The sequence below is a fragment of the Festucalex cinctus genome, chromosome 4, assembly GCF_051991245.1.
Source record: "Festucalex cinctus isolate MCC-2025b chromosome 4, RoL_Fcin_1.0, whole genome shotgun sequence".
Classification (NCBI taxonomy): domain Eukaryota; kingdom Metazoa; phylum Chordata; class Actinopteri; order Syngnathiformes; family Syngnathidae; genus Festucalex; species Festucalex cinctus.
This window is the reverse complement of record NC_135414.1, coordinates 14,057,381-14,074,588: the sequence shown is the minus strand read 5'-3', so window position 1 is coordinate 14,074,588 and position 17,208 is coordinate 14,057,381. Positions and strand designations below refer to the sequence as shown.

The 17,208-nt window shown below is 39.7% G+C and overlaps 1 protein-coding gene across 3 annotated transcripts; it reads right to left on the bottom strand.

Moving 5' to 3' along the window:
- Positions 1 to 14: 14 nt before the first annotated feature.
- Positions 15 to 15,555, bottom strand: golm2 (golgi membrane protein 2). 3 transcript variants are annotated; one of them, XM_077519076.1, is made up of 11 exons: positions 15,267 to 15,555; positions 14,450 to 15,062; positions 11,435 to 11,489; positions 10,284 to 10,386; positions 9,947 to 10,037; positions 9,269 to 9,380; positions 5,699 to 5,782; positions 5,206 to 5,490; positions 4,913 to 5,044; positions 2,940 to 3,107; positions 15 to 2,314 (listed from the first exon to the last, which is right to left on the bottom strand). In XM_077519076.1, exons 2-11 carry the CDS (start codon positions 14,774 to 14,776, stop codon positions 2,238 to 2,240), a joined length of 1,434 nt encoding a protein of 477 aa, XP_077375202.1. In that variant the 5' UTR covers positions 14,777 to 15,062; positions 15,267 to 15,555; the 3' UTR covers positions 15 to 2,237. The 3 variants fall into 3 exon arrangements, with proteins under 3 accessions (XP_077375202.1, XP_077375201.1, XP_077375204.1); XM_077519075.1 differs by having other exon boundaries at positions 14,450 to 15,555; XM_077519078.1 differs by lacking the exon at positions 2,940 to 3,107 and having other exon boundaries at positions 14,450 to 15,554.
- Between the last annotated feature and the right edge of the window lie 1,653 nt (positions 15,556 to 17,208).

Sequence of the window (17,208 nt, the reverse complement as noted above, 5' to 3'; positions counted from 1 at the left end):
AGGATGAATGCCACTTTTATGTTCACAAAAATGATTTAATAGACTGTTAGCAAAGTCCTTGGCATTTCAAATGCTTCCCCATCTCTGTAAACCTAAAACAGAAACATCATCCTTGCAAGAGTCCATTATTGTGGTTAAAAGTCCAAATGCCCGATTAACCTTTTTCAGAAATATCTCAGCACAGCATCCAAAGAGGAAAAAGAAAACATTCCAATGGTGATACGACCCCTAGCAAAAAGTATGGAATCACCAGTCTTGGACGAACACTCACTCACATGTTTTATTCTGTAGAAAAAATTCAGATAAAAAGCATGAAACAGTTGTAAGGTCATTCCAAAGTGCAACATCTTGGCTTTCAGAAACACTAAGAGAAATGAAGAAAAAAAAACAACAACATTGTGCTGGTCAGTAAATGTTACTTTTACAGAGCAAGTGCAGGGAAATATTATGGAATCACTCCATTCGGAGGAAAAAAATATGGAAGGAATCACGCCATTTTGAGCAGAAAATAAAGACACACCCAGTCAATTTCCTTTCCTTAATTGGGCACCTGCCTCAAATTACATCTGTTCGTTAAAAACAGTGCAGTTATCACACCTTGGAGGGCTTTTGGACCAAGTGGATTGGCAAGCATCATGGCTCCAACAAGGGTGATGTCTCTTGAGACCAAAGACAGGATTATCAAACTTCTTGAAGAAGGTAGCTCTACACATATGGTTGCCAAAGATGTGGGCTGTTCACAATCAGCTGTATCGAAGATCTGGACCAAGTACAAACAGCATGGGAAGGTTGTTAAAGTCAAGCGTACTGGTAGACCAAGGAAGACATCTAAGTGTAAAGACAAACAACTAAAGGCCATATGGCTTGAAAACAGAAAATGCACAAGACAAATGAAGAAGAAATGGGAGGAAGCTGGAGTCAATGTATGTGGCAGAACTGTGCAAAATCGCTGAAACGAAATGGGATTTACATACAGGAAAGCTAAAAGGAAACCATCATTGACGCTTAAACCAAAAAAAAAGAAGATAGCAATGGGCTAAGGAGAGGCAATCATGGACTGTGATGACTGGATGAAATCAATCTGCATTGGACAAGGTGATGATGCTGGAACTTTTGTTTGGTGCCGTTCCAGTGAGATTTACAAAGAGGACTGCCTAAATAAAACATCCAAATTCCCACAGTCCTTGATGATATGGGGCTGCATGTCAGGCAAAGGCACTGAGGAGTGGCTGTGGTTAAATCTTCAATAAATGCACAAGTTTACATTGACATTTTGGACAGCTTTCTTATCCCTTCAATTGAAAAAATGTTGGGGAAGATGAAATAATTTTCCAAGATGACACAGAGCAAAAACTGTGGAAGCATTCCTTAGAGAAAGACGCATCCAGTCAATGTCATGGCCTGCAAATAGCCCAGATCTCAACCCAATTGAAAACCTGTGGTGGAAATTGAAAAAAATGGTCCACAGCAAGGCTCCGACCTGCAAAGATGATCTGGCAACTGCAATCAGAGAGTTGGCACCAGATTGATGAAGAATATGGTTTGTCACTCATCAAGTCCATGCCTCAGAGACTGCAAGCTGTCATAAAAGCCAGAGGTGGTGCAACTAAATACTGGTGATGTGTTTTGATTATTTTTTTTTCAGTTTTTTACGATTCCATATTTTTTTTCCTCAGAATGGATTGATTCCATATTTATTTCCCTGCACTTGCTCTATAAAAGTAACATTTACTGACCAGCACAATGTTTGTTTTTTGTTTGTTTTTATGTTCATTTCTTTTAGTGTTTCTGAAAGCCAAGATGTTGCACTTAGGAATGACCTTACAACTGTTTCATGCTTTTTATCCGAGTTTAATCTACAGAATAAAACCTGAGTGCTCGCCCAAGACTGGTGATTCCATACTTTTTGCTAGGGGTAGTAGTCAGCTATGCTATTTTAAGACTACTCAGCTATGAATTGAGGCACTCCGTCCTACAGCAAAATAGTCAATGTATAGACCACTTACTGCATATTTTTTGTAGCCTAACTCCCTTACCAATTTACACATCGACTGATTATACTGTTCATTGTTTTGGCTTGTATTGTTAGGTAACATTATTCAAATTTATCAGTAGTAATCTGTAGAGGTGGATCCATAACACTAATAAGGATGCAAGCTGTGACTTCTGACTCATACCAATGTCCAAATAAGAAAGTCAGGATGTTTGGATGAAATTTTACTGTACAAAATTCACATTCAGAGAATGTCGATGGCTTGATGTCGCTTTCCATAATCCACAGCCCGATCGCCCTGCAAGTCTCGGTCGTCGTCATCTGGAACAAAAGACAAAAAGAAATTAGAAATTTTCGAAGACTTCATACTGGGGAAAAGGTTCACATCAAATCAGTCAGCATGAAAAGTAGATCCAATTAATCAGAACCACAGGCAATGGCTCAAATTTTGTTGCGTCCAACCAAAACATAACTATGACACCAAAAAATGAGAATGGGTGTGAATTTCAGCGTTTCAAAGAAAACGCATACACTTTATCAAACAAGTGAGCTATTTTTTTTTATCTAGATGTGGGTCAGCTCAGACAGGTGTGATAGCTAAGAATGAAGCATAGGCAGGAGATGGCGAGTGAATCACATTCACCCGAGTTCCTTGGTCTGGTTTCCTCAAAGAGAAAATGTTTAGATCTTTTTTTCTTTTTCTTTTTTTTTTTTAACTCATTCAGAAACTGCATACATCGCAGTTCTCCTTTGAGCCCAGAAATACAATGCTATGCACGTTTGTTTGATGATGGATTCAAGGACCAAACTAATGGCAATGTGAGCTACTCTAATCACAAACTGCTGGGGAAAATGCGAGAGGGAGGGTTGGCAGCAGAAGAGGAGTGGAGTGAGGAATGGTGAATACACATCCGGACAAGCAGTCCAGCCCCCCTGCCTGGCTCACCTTGAACGTCTTCTTCCCCACCATCACCATCCTCTTCCTCATTGTAGGCCAGCTCGGCCTGCTTGTCGGCTTCATACTCACCCACATTGCCATCGTCCCCATTGTAGTCCGCTAGCTTAGAGCCATGTTGCGGATCTACTGGGGACTCGATCTCGTCAAAGAACCGGCCTGCAGGAGGCAGAGAAGGGGGGGGCCTCATCAGGAGGGGAGAGAAATGAAGGGACAGAAGGAGTGGTGGAAATACTGCAGAGTAAATGCTTGAAGAGGATGAAGCGGAAAGGGAAGGAGAATGAATGGATACATAGTGGCTGGTGGCTGATAGAAGAAGTGTGACTGAGCTTTATTGTGACTTTTTTTTTTTTTTTTTTATGATTTTGTTTAATGCAGCACGTTTGCACTATACTGAAGCAATACGTTTGTTTACTTGACTTTGTGTTTGATTTATACTGCGGAGACCAGTGTGGTGCAATTCTGATGGCAGACTGTTAGAATAATTTTCACGTGTATTAGCCCTGATTCTTAGTGCAAGTGTAAAATGCGCAGAATTAACTTTGACATGCTTTTATTAAAATATATATCGTTATACATGCAAGTAAAACTGGACTGTATGATCTTTTTCTACTTGTAATACATTGCAGTGACTGAAAAATACAGAGGGGCAAAGGCTTAAATGGGTCTCTATTTCAGGTGTGAAATATTAAATATGTGATAATATAAAATATGATCATGTATAGCATGTTATTCTGGATATTGGGGTATAAACATGTCATGGAACAGTATTATTTTTTTCAAGCTAAAACACCAGTACATTCAAGCCATAAACTACTAACTGTACCCTTATTAGCTGTCTGAACATGCAAGGTGAGAATAAGGGCAAAAAAGGCAACTACTTGTGCCAATTTGCTGCCTACCAAAACTGAATTTTCTGGTGGATCTTGGGGAAATGGTTGCAAATATAAAAAGATGGATGCAGGTGGGGGAAGCTGACGATTGGAGGTGAATACAGGGTTTTAAGCATTATAGTGACATATCAGGCAGGCAGGAGGAAAATACTATTACAAAACGGGAGAGATGGAAACTGGTTGCAGAGCGGAAGCCAGGCAGTCGGAAGGGATCTTCTGGGAAGTGCCATGTGTCCCCTCAAAAGGCTGAAAGGTCTGGGTAGCAGGGCTAATAATCTTCACTTGGACTTTGAATCCCTGAATCCATCATAATGATGGATAATGAAAATGTTTCCTTTCATTTTTAAATGTATATCCCACTCCATATGTAACCAATTTGTTTATAGCCCAAAGGTTCGAAGCTTGAGTAGACTGCTTAAGTGGAAGTCAACCTTCAACATTTCTTGATATGTGACCTCACTGGTCTAAACATGAGATTCTGATTAATATTACATTTGTCGAATATGAGCTATGAAGCAAAATCCAGCCGTTTTTGTCTATCCCAGGGAACGGCCATTTTGCCACTTGCTGTCAACTGAAGATGACATCACAGTTGCTCGGGGCTCATGCAATGACCAATCACAGCTCACCTGTTTTCTGTAGCTGAGCTGTGATTGGTTGTTACCCGAGACCTGAGCAACATTGATGTCTACAGTCGACAGCAAATGGAAAAATTGCCGCCCCTGAGATGGACAAAAACTGGCTGGATTTTGCTTCATAACTGGCATGATTAAACAAATGATTTATTAATGTAACCAGCAAAAAAAACAGACAGACAATCTGAACACTTGAGGCACCAGAAAAATCTGTCAACATCGTCTTGTACTGTACTAGAGTACTAGTAGAGTAGTATATTAGCAGTATTGGTCAATATTTGCACACCTGACAGACATAGGGCGGCAACAGAGCGCAAAGCTAACAATAATAGCTGTGCCACCAACCAACAATCATATTGCACTTACAAAGTTATCATATAGCATCCATTTAAAACAAATTTTTAATTAATAAAATCACATCTGTGGTCATACTCACTTTGATGATGTTGGGGCGCTCCTGCTGGGACTTGGTCTTTGCGGTGTGGTTGGATGGGGTTGGGTACCTGGGCAGGGTTGGCAGGCAATGGAATCCCCTTCAAGTGTTCACCTGCACCTTTGACATCTGGGGCTGACAAGAAAAACAAGTCATTTTTCTCATGACTACAAAGTCGCAGATATGATGACCCCAAGCTCGTTAAGAAAAAAAAAAAAGTCAAAACGTGTTCATGGATACCACCCCCAAAATGATTGAAATCATCATCAATAGAATGGTTGGAGTGCAGATTTTACCTCGAAGTTGTCTTTGCTGTTCACCCAGTTCATCGGCTTTGATGTCGGATTTGTTGTCTTCTTCAAATACTATTGGTTTGTCTGCCAAGTTGATGACACCTGGGGCGGCAATCACAGCGGCCTGGACTTCCCCTCTGTCCTGCTGGAGCCGGGGTTGGTCGAGAGATAAGCCCTGTCCCCCTGGGCCATCAGCTGCCCCAACACCTGGTCCGGCACCGGCACCAGCGACCACAACCACATCAGGGGCTTCGTTCCGCTTGAGTGTGATGGCTGGCTTCTTCAATTCTGTTGACAAATGGAGAGGAAAAGTGAGTAATAACATCTCTGAATTGAATATGCTAGATTTCAGACAGATATGGAAAATTTGAACTGCATCATCATAGTCAGAGAGCCTCTTCCTATTAAACTGTGTACTGTTATTTTTTTGATTAACCTTTTTTTTTTTTTTTTAAGACAATATTTCCACATTTCAACCAACTAGTGAATTACTTACCAAATTGCACTTCATCAAGTTTTCCCACTTCACTGTCTTCAATGCCAGGCATGCCAGCATCACTGCCTGGTTTACCCATTACATCTGTCAGAAAATAAGGAATAAATTCAGATTATGTAAATACAGAAAAATAAACTGGACATTTGGGACAATATAATCATGCCAGAAACTGGTCATAATGCCATGTTACACCTCAAACATACCCCTTCTGACAAATGGGTGTGGTGCTTTGCTTTGAAAACTTTATGGTGAAATGCATTCTATAGCACACACAAAGGAGTCATATACATATCAAGCAAAAAACATTTGGATACGTGTTTCCGTGATAAAGAACAGTACACACTTGAGACTGCTGACCTGACAAGGTTCGATTTGCACTACAGCAGTGTTTCAATTGTTATTTGTTACACCAATGAAGAAAATACTTTGAAGAAATATTTTTATAATTGGGGTTAGCCTCATGTGATCGCCGCTATAGCCTTAATAGATTCTTACCATCAGCATTAGAACTAGTGTTGTACCGATACTGCATTAAAACAGTGGTATCGGTATCGGTGACTACTCACAAGTAACATGCCGATACCATTAATTCCAAAGCTAATATAGGATTTTGGATGCAGCATCTTGTATCTTGCTCATGCATGACATTCACTGATATGTGACATGCTCACTGCATGCCAACCTAAGATATCCTATTGGCCCTTGAATGCTCTGAACCAATGGCAGGACAGCTTTTTCATGTGATGAAAAAAAACCTTAGGTATCGGTATCGGCCGATACTGCAAAGCTGGGTATCGGAATCGGTATCGGGGCCAAAAAACTAGAGATCGACCGATAATCGGTCGGGCCGATAATCGGGGCCGATATTTGACATATTGGTACATATCGGTATCGGTCTGTTTTATTAATCTGACGGCCGATATGAGCGATCCATTTAAAACTCCGTCTTTTCGCTTCGAATGCAGCCCAGAGCGTCTCTGTCTGTTATGGAGTCCAACTCCAGCAATGTAACGCCCATAGCAGCATTTGATTGGTTAGCCGTGCAAGAGCCAGAACCAATCAGTAGTGTATGCCTGTATCACAGTAGCCGGTCACACACGCACCCACGTACACAACGCGACAGACACATGCTTCGAAGGTAAGTTAAAAGAGAAGAGACTCCGCCGATCGTTTCACCATGATAAGCTAAACACATTGAATTATGTTGTGTATTAAATGCACTATATGAATGGAGCTGCATTGCCTTGCATTGAATCCCCGCTAGCTAACAGTGGTGTGTTCAGCTTAGCATGTAGGCTAACACCCAGTAGCTAATTCGCTACTTGAACTACTCGGGGAGGGAATCACACACATTTTCACTTAATTAAGTAAATAATGTTTGTTAGAAAGGTTCCAAATATTAACAGTTGTCATTATTATATTGTCTAGTTCCATGTTAAGAGTAGAGTAACGTCATTATATTTACCTCTCGTGACGCACACATTGCATTCTGGGTCACGTCCATTACTTGTTGCATAGCGGTTATTATGCAGTGAGATGCCACAATGACACTAAATAGCGTTTAGTTACTTTATATTGTGTTTATTTGTCGCACTGGTTTGCCATTGTGTGCCTTAAGCTTCGACGTCGATTTGATTGACAGCTCGTTGTGCACCTCGTTAAAGTCCGCTCCGTAACAAATTAAGTGTCTCAAACACCGTTTAACTACACGAACGTGTCCTCTTCCGTATGTTTGGCATTAGTAGAGAAGTGCACTAAAGTATAGTGTGCTTATTTGCTCGTTTTGTCTCTCTTTTCACGTCATGTCTGCCGTCATTTGGGACATTATCCTCTCAATGGATGCCACTAATATGTAACATCTACGGCCGTACACGGCTGCAATTAATGTTCAGTGATGTAATTTCGTTACGTGCATCATACTTTGAATAATGAGCTCATGTTTGGTGTGTTGTATAACTTTCTCGTGTGTTAGTAACTATTCATGTGGACAGCTAAGATAGTGCTTGTTAATGTGAATTAGCAATGTTGCAGCCCAGTTATTACTTAGACAAGTACATCTGTGCCATTAAGTGATACAGTACAGTACAGTAGTGAGAGAATAGTGTGCCCATATACACACACGTGTCTATAAGTGTAAAACACATTAAACAGCAGAAACTGGCAGCGGTCCACCGCAACAATGTCTGTTTAACCAAGTTATTCTTACTATTATTATAACCAAGTTATTTTACTCAACCCTTTTTCTGCGTTGATTGGGGCATCCTAAGTGGCAGTAAACTACATGATGAAGTGTCTTTTGACAGTTCTCTTGTAGAGAGGAGTAGCATGATATTGCTGTTCTCGATTTAAGATCCTCAGCTTATCAAAACTGTCTATATGGTAACAATAACAATAATCATAATAAGGTCTACAAGAACTGTATGGTGTTCAGGGATGAATAGTTTTTCTCATGGATTTTTTTTATTTATTTTTGCTGTAGTAATAAGTAATGCCACAGCTGATGCACATTTTGAATGACAGGGTTCCTCCTATTACTTCAAAATATAAAAATATAACATTTATAGAATAAAACTACAAGTATCCCAAATGCTATAAAAGGTAATGTCACATTGGCCCCCACATTTAACTCCCCCCGCCACCAACGTCTTATTGCAGATAGAAGGATGTAAAATGAAAAGTGTAGTGTGAGAATCCATTGTAAAGAACGGTTAGGGTTTGCATTATTCAAAAATTTGGTGCCAACATTTTAACTTTTACTGCAAATGAATATCGGCTTCAAATATCGGTTATCTGCCTCCTTGACTACCGATAATCGGAATCGGTATCGGCCCTGAAAAAAGCATATCGGTCGATCTCTACAAAAAACGGTATCGAACAGCACTAATTAGAACCACAGAACGGAACAACAAGGGTGGCGATGACAGCAACTGTGTTATTACTTTATTCATCAGTTTAAGGACACCGCGCATGGTGAGTTAAAATTTTTAATCATTTGTTTTTATTTGATTTTATGCTAGTCTGTCAAAATAGGTCTTCACATGAAAACTGTCAGTGGCACTAACAAGTTTGTGGAGGGTTGCCTTCATTAAAAGAAAATAAAAAAAAAAGAAAAATAAATAAAAATGTTTGTCATTGTTTGAATGTCAGTGCTAAATAAATATTTCAATAATTGTACTATATAATGGCTATATATAGGCCAGTACTGCGCTTGACAGGGCCATCCATGTTGGACCCTGGTTACCAAAAGAAACTGATCGGACACCAATCAATGTCCTTTGAAGAGACAAGAGGCAGCAGCTGTAGTTTTTAGATTGAAAGCAAGAAGTGACTACAAGCTTATTAATAAACGATGAACCCACCCCCGAAAAAATGCACATTGATGATGTGATATCTGTTCCACAATATTAACATACCTCAGACAAAGCACATTTTTGCCCGACAGCTTGTTCTCGGCGTTCATCATAACGCATTTTATTTTTTTTTCTTGTATTAAAAATATCTGCAATTTTCCAAACGGTTCATATTGGATCTTTCCTAAATGTCAAGTATATGGTAATTTATCCTCAGTACCTTTTAAATCTGAATTGTCACGCCGGTGAGTTGCCACTGTACGGCGCTCTTCAGCCAAAGTGTCCTCGGCATGTCTTCCAGCCACTCCAATCTTTTGGCTGTCAATTGGATTCTAAAACATTTCCAGAAGGCAGACAAAACAGCACATTATGAATTAAGCACACAAGTTCAATAAAAAATACAATATAAATCACATTACATTTTGCTATATACACTAAATGTACTTGTCAGACAAGATTGTTTGGGCCATGGTGTTACAAATTCAAATATATAAGAATACGATCTTTATTTTTATAGCACCTTTAAAAACAAGTGTTTACAAGGTGCTTTGACAATACAAATTACAGACCATAAAATGCAGACAACCATAGAAGCAAAATAAACATACGTACATACTAACATGTACAGGTGAGAAGAGGGAAAACCCAAGGCAAGGGTAACCCAAGGCAATCCCACAAGAGATTCACATTTTCATAATTCTGCTGATGAAACATTGACTTACAGCTAGATTAATGAAACCTTGGTCGTGGTCAAAGTAATCCTTGGAATCATTATTTGTAGTTTTATTGCTTCTTAAAAAATACTTTTAGGTTCATTTTGTCTAATTTCTCAAACAGTAATTCATTACGAATTAAAAACAAACCACAAAATGGTACCTGTATAAGAGCAAATACTAACCTGTCTCAGCTTCAGAGCTTCCGCTTCTAGAGTCTTCTTGGATTCTTCATACTCCATTTTCAATTGTGCAATCTGACGTCCACACTGCAAACTAGGGAATACAGAAATAATGAATACAATAACCTATATTATTAACTGAGTCTGAGCATGATAGTGGTGACACCGGGGCAATCTGAACACTTCAGCATCATTGCTTTTCAGTCTCAAAATGTAAACAATAAATGGCTTGGAGGATTCATATATGTTCATTAATCTTAGATAATGTTAAGTTTCTCAAACAGTGAAGCAAACTGCAATGAAGTTTCTCAGAAACACAAAAGAGAATTCATGACTATACCTTTCATATTCCAGCTTTCTCTCCAAGGTGGTTCTATTCTTTTTCACCTCTCTTAGCTGATCTTCCTGTTTCATAAATTCCTGCTTCAAATCACTCAGTTGCTCTATCCAAACAGACAAATACAATACATTGTGTTTGTTAATTCCTAGCATCGAGGTCAGGGTTCACCAATTCCGGTAATCGAGGTCAGGTGTCCTGCAGGTTTTAGACGTTTCCGCCTACCAACACACCTGATACTAAAGATCAGGATCGTTATCAGGCATGTTGATGAGCTGATTATATGATCGGGTGTGCTAATAGGTAGACATATCTAAAAACCTGCTAGACTCCAGACCGCGAGGACCGGAATTGGTGAAACCTGATCTAGGTAATACGGATGGTCCGATCAGATCCAAGCCAAGGGACTATGGTATTGTTTTTATTAGAACCAGTCTGACCCAACCCATAAAATGTCCTCACCCTGACATATGAGTGTACAAAACATGCAGTTCAACATCAGAAGTTGCACGCAAGAGCAGACAGACAATAAATTCAGGTGCACTCTATTCATCCTCGCTGTTCAGTTTCTGTTTTGGTGCAGCAAATCAGTTAGACAGGCGAGATTTTTATTGCTCTGATTGTGTGTCTTAAGAAGCCATTCAACTTAATGAGTTCTAACATTATTCTAGTTGAGATGCTATTATTTTACAATAATTTTGAAAATTATCGATTGCAGCTTTGCAATGTCATAGAAGTGTAACATGAATTTTCTGCTTCATAGAGTGGGATTACGGTATTTTATTCATATAGTTAAAATTTCCCTTTTATTTTATTTCAAACATTTGAATGGTGCCACTGGGTCTTCTGTGTTAAAGAAGACCCACACCACTTACACGACTTCAGCGTGACTGTTTTCCTTCTTTGTTTAGATGACCACAATAGTTGTACAGTGAATGTCATATTTTTACATCTCAGTATCAAGCAAATTACATCCACAATTTTCCACATTAACTTTTAGAGTCAAAAATGCTTTAGCTTATGCTTAAGAATGCAGCATTTGTATTGGATATGAAAAAGTGGTATTGAGCCATCACTAATATGGTATCCGACATAAGCAGGTTATGGAAGTCCTCTGTTCAGTTAAGTTTGAGTCTACCATTTTCTTGTCTTACCTTTGAGCCTTTGGATTTCTGTCATTTGGGCTGAGAGATCACCTTGCATCTTAACCTAGACAACACAGAACAAAAAGTTAACAAAAGGTCATTGTATACAACACTGGTTTGCAGCTATGTACAATGTAGTTTTAAGAAGTAAACTGTTGCATAATATTAAAAAAAGGAAAATGATCAGTTGCTCGTTGTAAAACAAAACATATGAAGTACAAACACTGTTTCTCTGAATACGTTCCACACAATTTTCAGTAGGATACTGAAATTTAAATATTCAATAGCTTCAGCCCTTGCATTCAACCTCCCCATTATATTGTTGCATTTATTATCATTGCTTCGGGTCCCTGAGATTAAACTGCAAAAATATGGCTCCTCAAATTTAAGTTGCTTTGCTCGATAAAAGACAATTGAGACCTATAATGCTCGATTACTTTTGAGTTTGAGCATGTACTGTGGGGACTATCCCAGATTGAGGTCCATGAAGTGAGTGACACAGGAGTGCAGGCATATGAATTTACATTTAAAATGTATGCATATCCATGTTAAACAACTAGTAAGACAGAATACAAATAAGTGCCTTCCCACTAATATGTTAACTACATGTCTTTACGTTCAGAGGCTACTTAGGAGGCATGAGACAGCAAAAGGATTACTTTTAATGCTCTGACCACTTTTTTAGGTCACATAATCTGACTATTGACAATTTCCGAACATTTCGAGCATTTCTGCCATTTCCACGGCGTAGTATTGCTTCTGCCTTTGACTATCATACAAACCAGGCATATTGTTATAATAGTCAAACAACATTTTATCACATTTTCAAATCAAAATAATTCTCACAAATCAAAATAATTCTCACAAATCAAATGAGAACGATCCAAAGTCCAATGGTTTACAATGAGCAGAGTGTTGTTTCACCGAGGAAAAATGCTGCATTCGAGGAAGTGGGAAATCAGACTTATCCCACTCGGATTGCGTCAGTTCCGACATCAAAGCGTTGGAGGCAAATACAAGACGTACGTTCACGGGACAACGTGATTTGGAATTACTGCGTTAACCAGAGCAAAAAAAAAAATGTATCTAAATCAGCCATTTTTGTTGTTTACGTTTGCCTCAAACGCTTTGATGGTGGAACTGGGACACTCCAAGTGCGATAAATCAGACTTCAAATCCTCCTCGAATGCAACATAAGACCGCCATTTAGATTAGTGCTGCAATTTTGTAATTGTCCATTTCCAGACCAGTTATCAAAGTCAATGCACATTACTCTTTTGTCATTTACATCAGACTATTGAATGGCTATGACGACACACTTAAGCTTTACTGAAGTATTGCTTCAGAATACGCAACAGCAAACAAGGCGCCACTCGCTTCCAGTAGTGAGCAATAATGTGGCAGCTGATTAAACACGACAACATTTACTCATGGTAAATACTAACAACAACAAAACACACACAACTGTACATTATGGAACACATAAAGGGGAATTATTCATGTCATAAGGCAGAACGCTATGTCACCAGTCATTATGACAACACAAAACTGTACTCCTGTGACACACCCTGCGGTGAGCAAGAGGCAGGTTAGCCCCTCATAACAAGCTGATTTTAATGGGGTTGTAAAAGGAGATCTTCTTAAGACATTTTAGGACACAATGCATGATAAAATCGGTGGCCAATAATTATCAGCAATTATCAACCAATTTGACGTATAAAGATAAACCGGATAAGAAATCTGCCACTAATAATATACATGACATGCTGGTCCATCTGTTGTGTCTCAAATTGTGGAAAACTCCTCAAACCCTCTCCTATGGTAGTGTTGCATATTTGTGATGTCATAATGCGCACCACCTCGTGTTCACAGAAGATGCATCATGGCGACATGGCAGTCACCAGTGTAGGCTTTCTTTACTGTGTCTCCTCAAAATGTTACCCTCACAGTTTTTTTGCTGCATTTTTATAACATAACTGTTTAGTTTTGGCAAACTCAAAATGAGCTAATGGTTGTCTTTCAGGCACTATTTACATAATGTTTCAATGTATTTAACATGTTAAACTTGACTATATTTGTATTCAAGTTAATTGTGCTAACAATTATCAGCTTACTAATCACAGTCTAAATTATTGGTTTATCGGTTGAAAAAAAAGCATTGGCGTGCATCCCTATCGAGTGTAAATTTTGCATGTCTTTTAATCCATAAAGCACACCTCACCACGATAAAGCCAAACATTATTTTTTTAGCAGAGAAGTGCAGATGAAGTCAAATTTGTTACAGTCGCTGTGAAATAAATATGACCAATGTTATATAAAAAACAAAAAACAAACAAACAAACACCACCACCACCACCAACAACAACAACAGGGGACTTTGTAAGGTATGTGGACCTGAAATAACTAAGCTCATAGCTCAGCGAAAGTTGCTCCAACCTTAAACAAACTTGTAGTTACGACACCAACAAGGAAGTTCATGCCTTTGTTTGTCCATCCACCTGTTGGTAGTGTAGGTGTGTGAGTGGAAAATTGTTATATGAGCTTTTTGTCAATGGACATAAGGCTAATCATTTAACATTACGGAGCCAACTGTGTTTAACAGGGTAAAAGTATAGTCACAAATATTCAAGCATACAAAAGTATTAAGTACGTAACTTTGACGCATTTGATTAAAATGGCAATTGTATCCACTGTTTACCCATAAAGATGCATTGTGTAGTTCTAAAAAGGTAATATTAAAGCTTTTTCTACATCATGCATGCTCCACCAATGTCCAGATGAGTACAAAGATATCTGACTTTAACATTTACTTAACTTCACGTTAATTCTTCATACAACCAGTACAAAGGTGGTGCCCTTAAATGCACTTTGTAGTTTTATACTTGGGTGGGACAAAACTGAAAAGCAACGATTGTAAACCTACAGTTGGGCCTTCTTGTACATAAGGACAATTTGGACAAGGGCAATATAAAACTTTGGTGGTAGTAGTAGTGCTGAATCAGAAGCTGCTGCCAGAAACAATACCTTTTCATCGGTGCACTTTTTGACGAGCGCGTCTCGAGCCTGCAGCTTGCCCTCCATGACACTGTAGTCTCCATCCTTCTTGTCCAGCTGCTTCCTGTGCGTGTCCACCTGCGCCATGAGCTCAGAGTTGCGCTTCTCCAGTCGGCTCCTCGCCGCGTCCGTGCGCTTCACCCGCGACTGCACCTCCACCAACTCATCCAGTAAGCGACCGTGCTTGCTGGATACGGTCCAGTAGTTGAACGCCAGTATGGCGATGATCGCCATGAGGAAGATGAGGATGAAGGACGGGAGGCGGCCTCCTCGTCGGTTTGCGCCAAAGCCGATCATGTCCGAACAGAAATTAAAACTGTCACTGCAGCTTTTAACCTTGTGTATCACAGCGAGTATTTCCCCTGTGTGAGATGCATCCGCGTACGTGACATGCCGTGTCGTGTGTATGCGGCAACCGCTCAGAAACACAAACTGCAAAAGCAAGTCATTAATGGTTACTTGTCACATCTCTCGCGCTTCACTCGCCGCCGTCTTCTTTCCGCATACTGGGCATTTCCCCCTCAAGTCCGCCCAATGTCAGCTCAAGAAGGACGTGGCCTAGCCCAGCTGGCAGAGTGCAACACTGCACAGCAGACGAGACGTGGAAGTGGATCACCGCACGGCTCCGTGGCAGAGGCGCGAGAACACGAAATGATACAGCTAACTCCAGCTATATAGCATTAGCGCACGGTTAGCTCTTCCCAGCCATATTCAAGAAAACTTCCCGTCTTTCGAACGGTTTTATTTCAGGGGTTTGATGGCACAATTTAGCAGGAGTGTCGATTACCTTCGATTCCGAAAAACGTTAGCACCCAAAGCACTACTGCAGTCCGACTCCAGACAGTCCCTTCATTAGCTACAAACAATGAGTTGAAATGCGAACACGACCGGAGCCTATTCACGGCAACGTTAAGCGCTAAATTAAATTTCTACACGAGCCAGTACAAGCCAGTTCAACCCTAGCAAACCTTCAGAAAACGAACATTGATTCACAGCGCTGTCTTCAGTCGTCTGATTCTGTCCTGAGTCGAGTTGGAGTGAACAACACTCTGTTCCATCCTAAGCGGATATTACTTTCAGAATAAAAGCAATAATTTGTGCTTTGTGTCGTGTGTGACGTGGCACGGTGTGTGTCTTGATTGCGTTGAACCGTTGGAGTTTTCAGACTTTTATGTAACGTCATGAGAGTTAATAACAGAGATATAAAGCAAGCAAGGATATAAATAAGTTAGGTCATGTATACAGAGTTGTGACCAAAATTAGTACCCCCCCCCCTCCCACCCTCTTTATGAAATCAGGCAAAACTCTTGATCCCAGTGGTGACCAGTAAAAAAAACACGTTTGTTATTTGATAAACAAATACAGTACACTACTACAAAGATGGAAGTTGACAAGTTTGATTAGGATATTTTATTGATAAAATTAAAAACAAAAACAAAAAGGGCAAAAATGGGAAATTCAAAATTTTCACCCATGGCCATTATTGGGTCAATAGAATGTTCAATACGACTTTTGTTTTTTCAGACCAATGTAAGTACTCGTACACAACTCTTGAGTAGTCACCGATACCGATACCAAGTACCAATTCCAGTAGCACTTTACATCCATCCATCCATTATCTGGAGTTCTGAACCGCTTATCCACAAGAGGGTCGTGGACATGCTGAAGCCTATCTGGGAAAAATCTCAGATACAATTTCCCAAAAATGATAACTGAAAACTTTAAACAAAGATTGAATCCATTATTTATCAAAATAATCGATAGCATTCACATGACGTCATGTGAGCCATGTTGTGTGCCATTCAAGGGTGCTGGGAATGTCGAATGTGAACGAACAAAGGAGTGTCCGGAGAAGAAGCACATGGATTGCAAGGATAATTCGAAAAGATATCCAACAAATCTGACAAATTGGCAAACACACCCCATCTGCGCGTACTTTGTGGATTAGACACTCCCAAAATTGCTTCATTCATACCAGTTAGCACCACACAGAAGCTACGCAAACCTTTAGTGGGTTAGGCCCTCAGTTTTGAATTAGACAATGCGTGGTTATGAAATGTTCTGAATGAAACCTTGCCCGGTCTTTTTATCTGCAATGCTTGCAACGACCAGAAGACTGCACATTCTTAGTTGAATGATTTACTGGATGCCAGAAAAATTGAGTAAACAGCTGTGGAGCCTTTTTTCGCTTAATAATGTGGAAGAAGGTCTAATCTATCCATAATAGTTCCTACATTTATACTGTTAGCTGGCCATCCACACGGGGAGCAGCTCAGCCCTAGCCCATGTGAAAATATGTGACCTGATGGTCTTAACTGGTCTTAACTCGATAAGTATGCCAGAGTGCAGATAGATAGGGAAGACGCCGAGCCAGGACAGGTCACAGCGACACAACGGCCTCGCTCAAGTCACCTATCTTATCAATAAAAGGCCTAATCTAACAATTGCCAGCAGCTAATCAAAGCCCAGAAAATGAAAATCCCACAAAACTGCTTACATATTAATTATGTTATGTACATATTGACTTACTACTGTATTTGAATCATTGTTTTTCCATACTGTACTGCATTTATATTAACGTAAAAGCTGTAAAAAACAAAACAAAAACAAAAAAACATCCATGTGATCCTGATTATGCAGGTTTGCATGACAGACAAGTAGATGTTCTCAAAGAAAATCCATGTTACAGCGGGGCTATGGTCGATGATATAGCAGGGACACTGTAATGG

What these genes read in the sequence shown, in the direction of transcription:
- golm2 (XM_077519075.1), bottom strand. Translation starts at nt 14,776, where the DNA reads ATGATCGGCTTTGGCGCAAACCGACGAGGAGGCCGCCTCCCGTCCTTC. An exon ending in AGAAAGCTGGAATATGAAAG is followed by an intron (nt 10,038 to 10,283) that starts GTATAGTCATGA and finishes TGTATTCCCTAG; the next exon opens with TTTGCAGTGTGGACGTCAGA. An exon ending in TGGGGAAGAAGACGTTCAAG is followed by an intron (nt 2,315 to 2,939) that starts GTGAGCCAGGCA and finishes CTTTTGTTCCAG; the next exon opens with ATGACGACGACCGAGACTTG.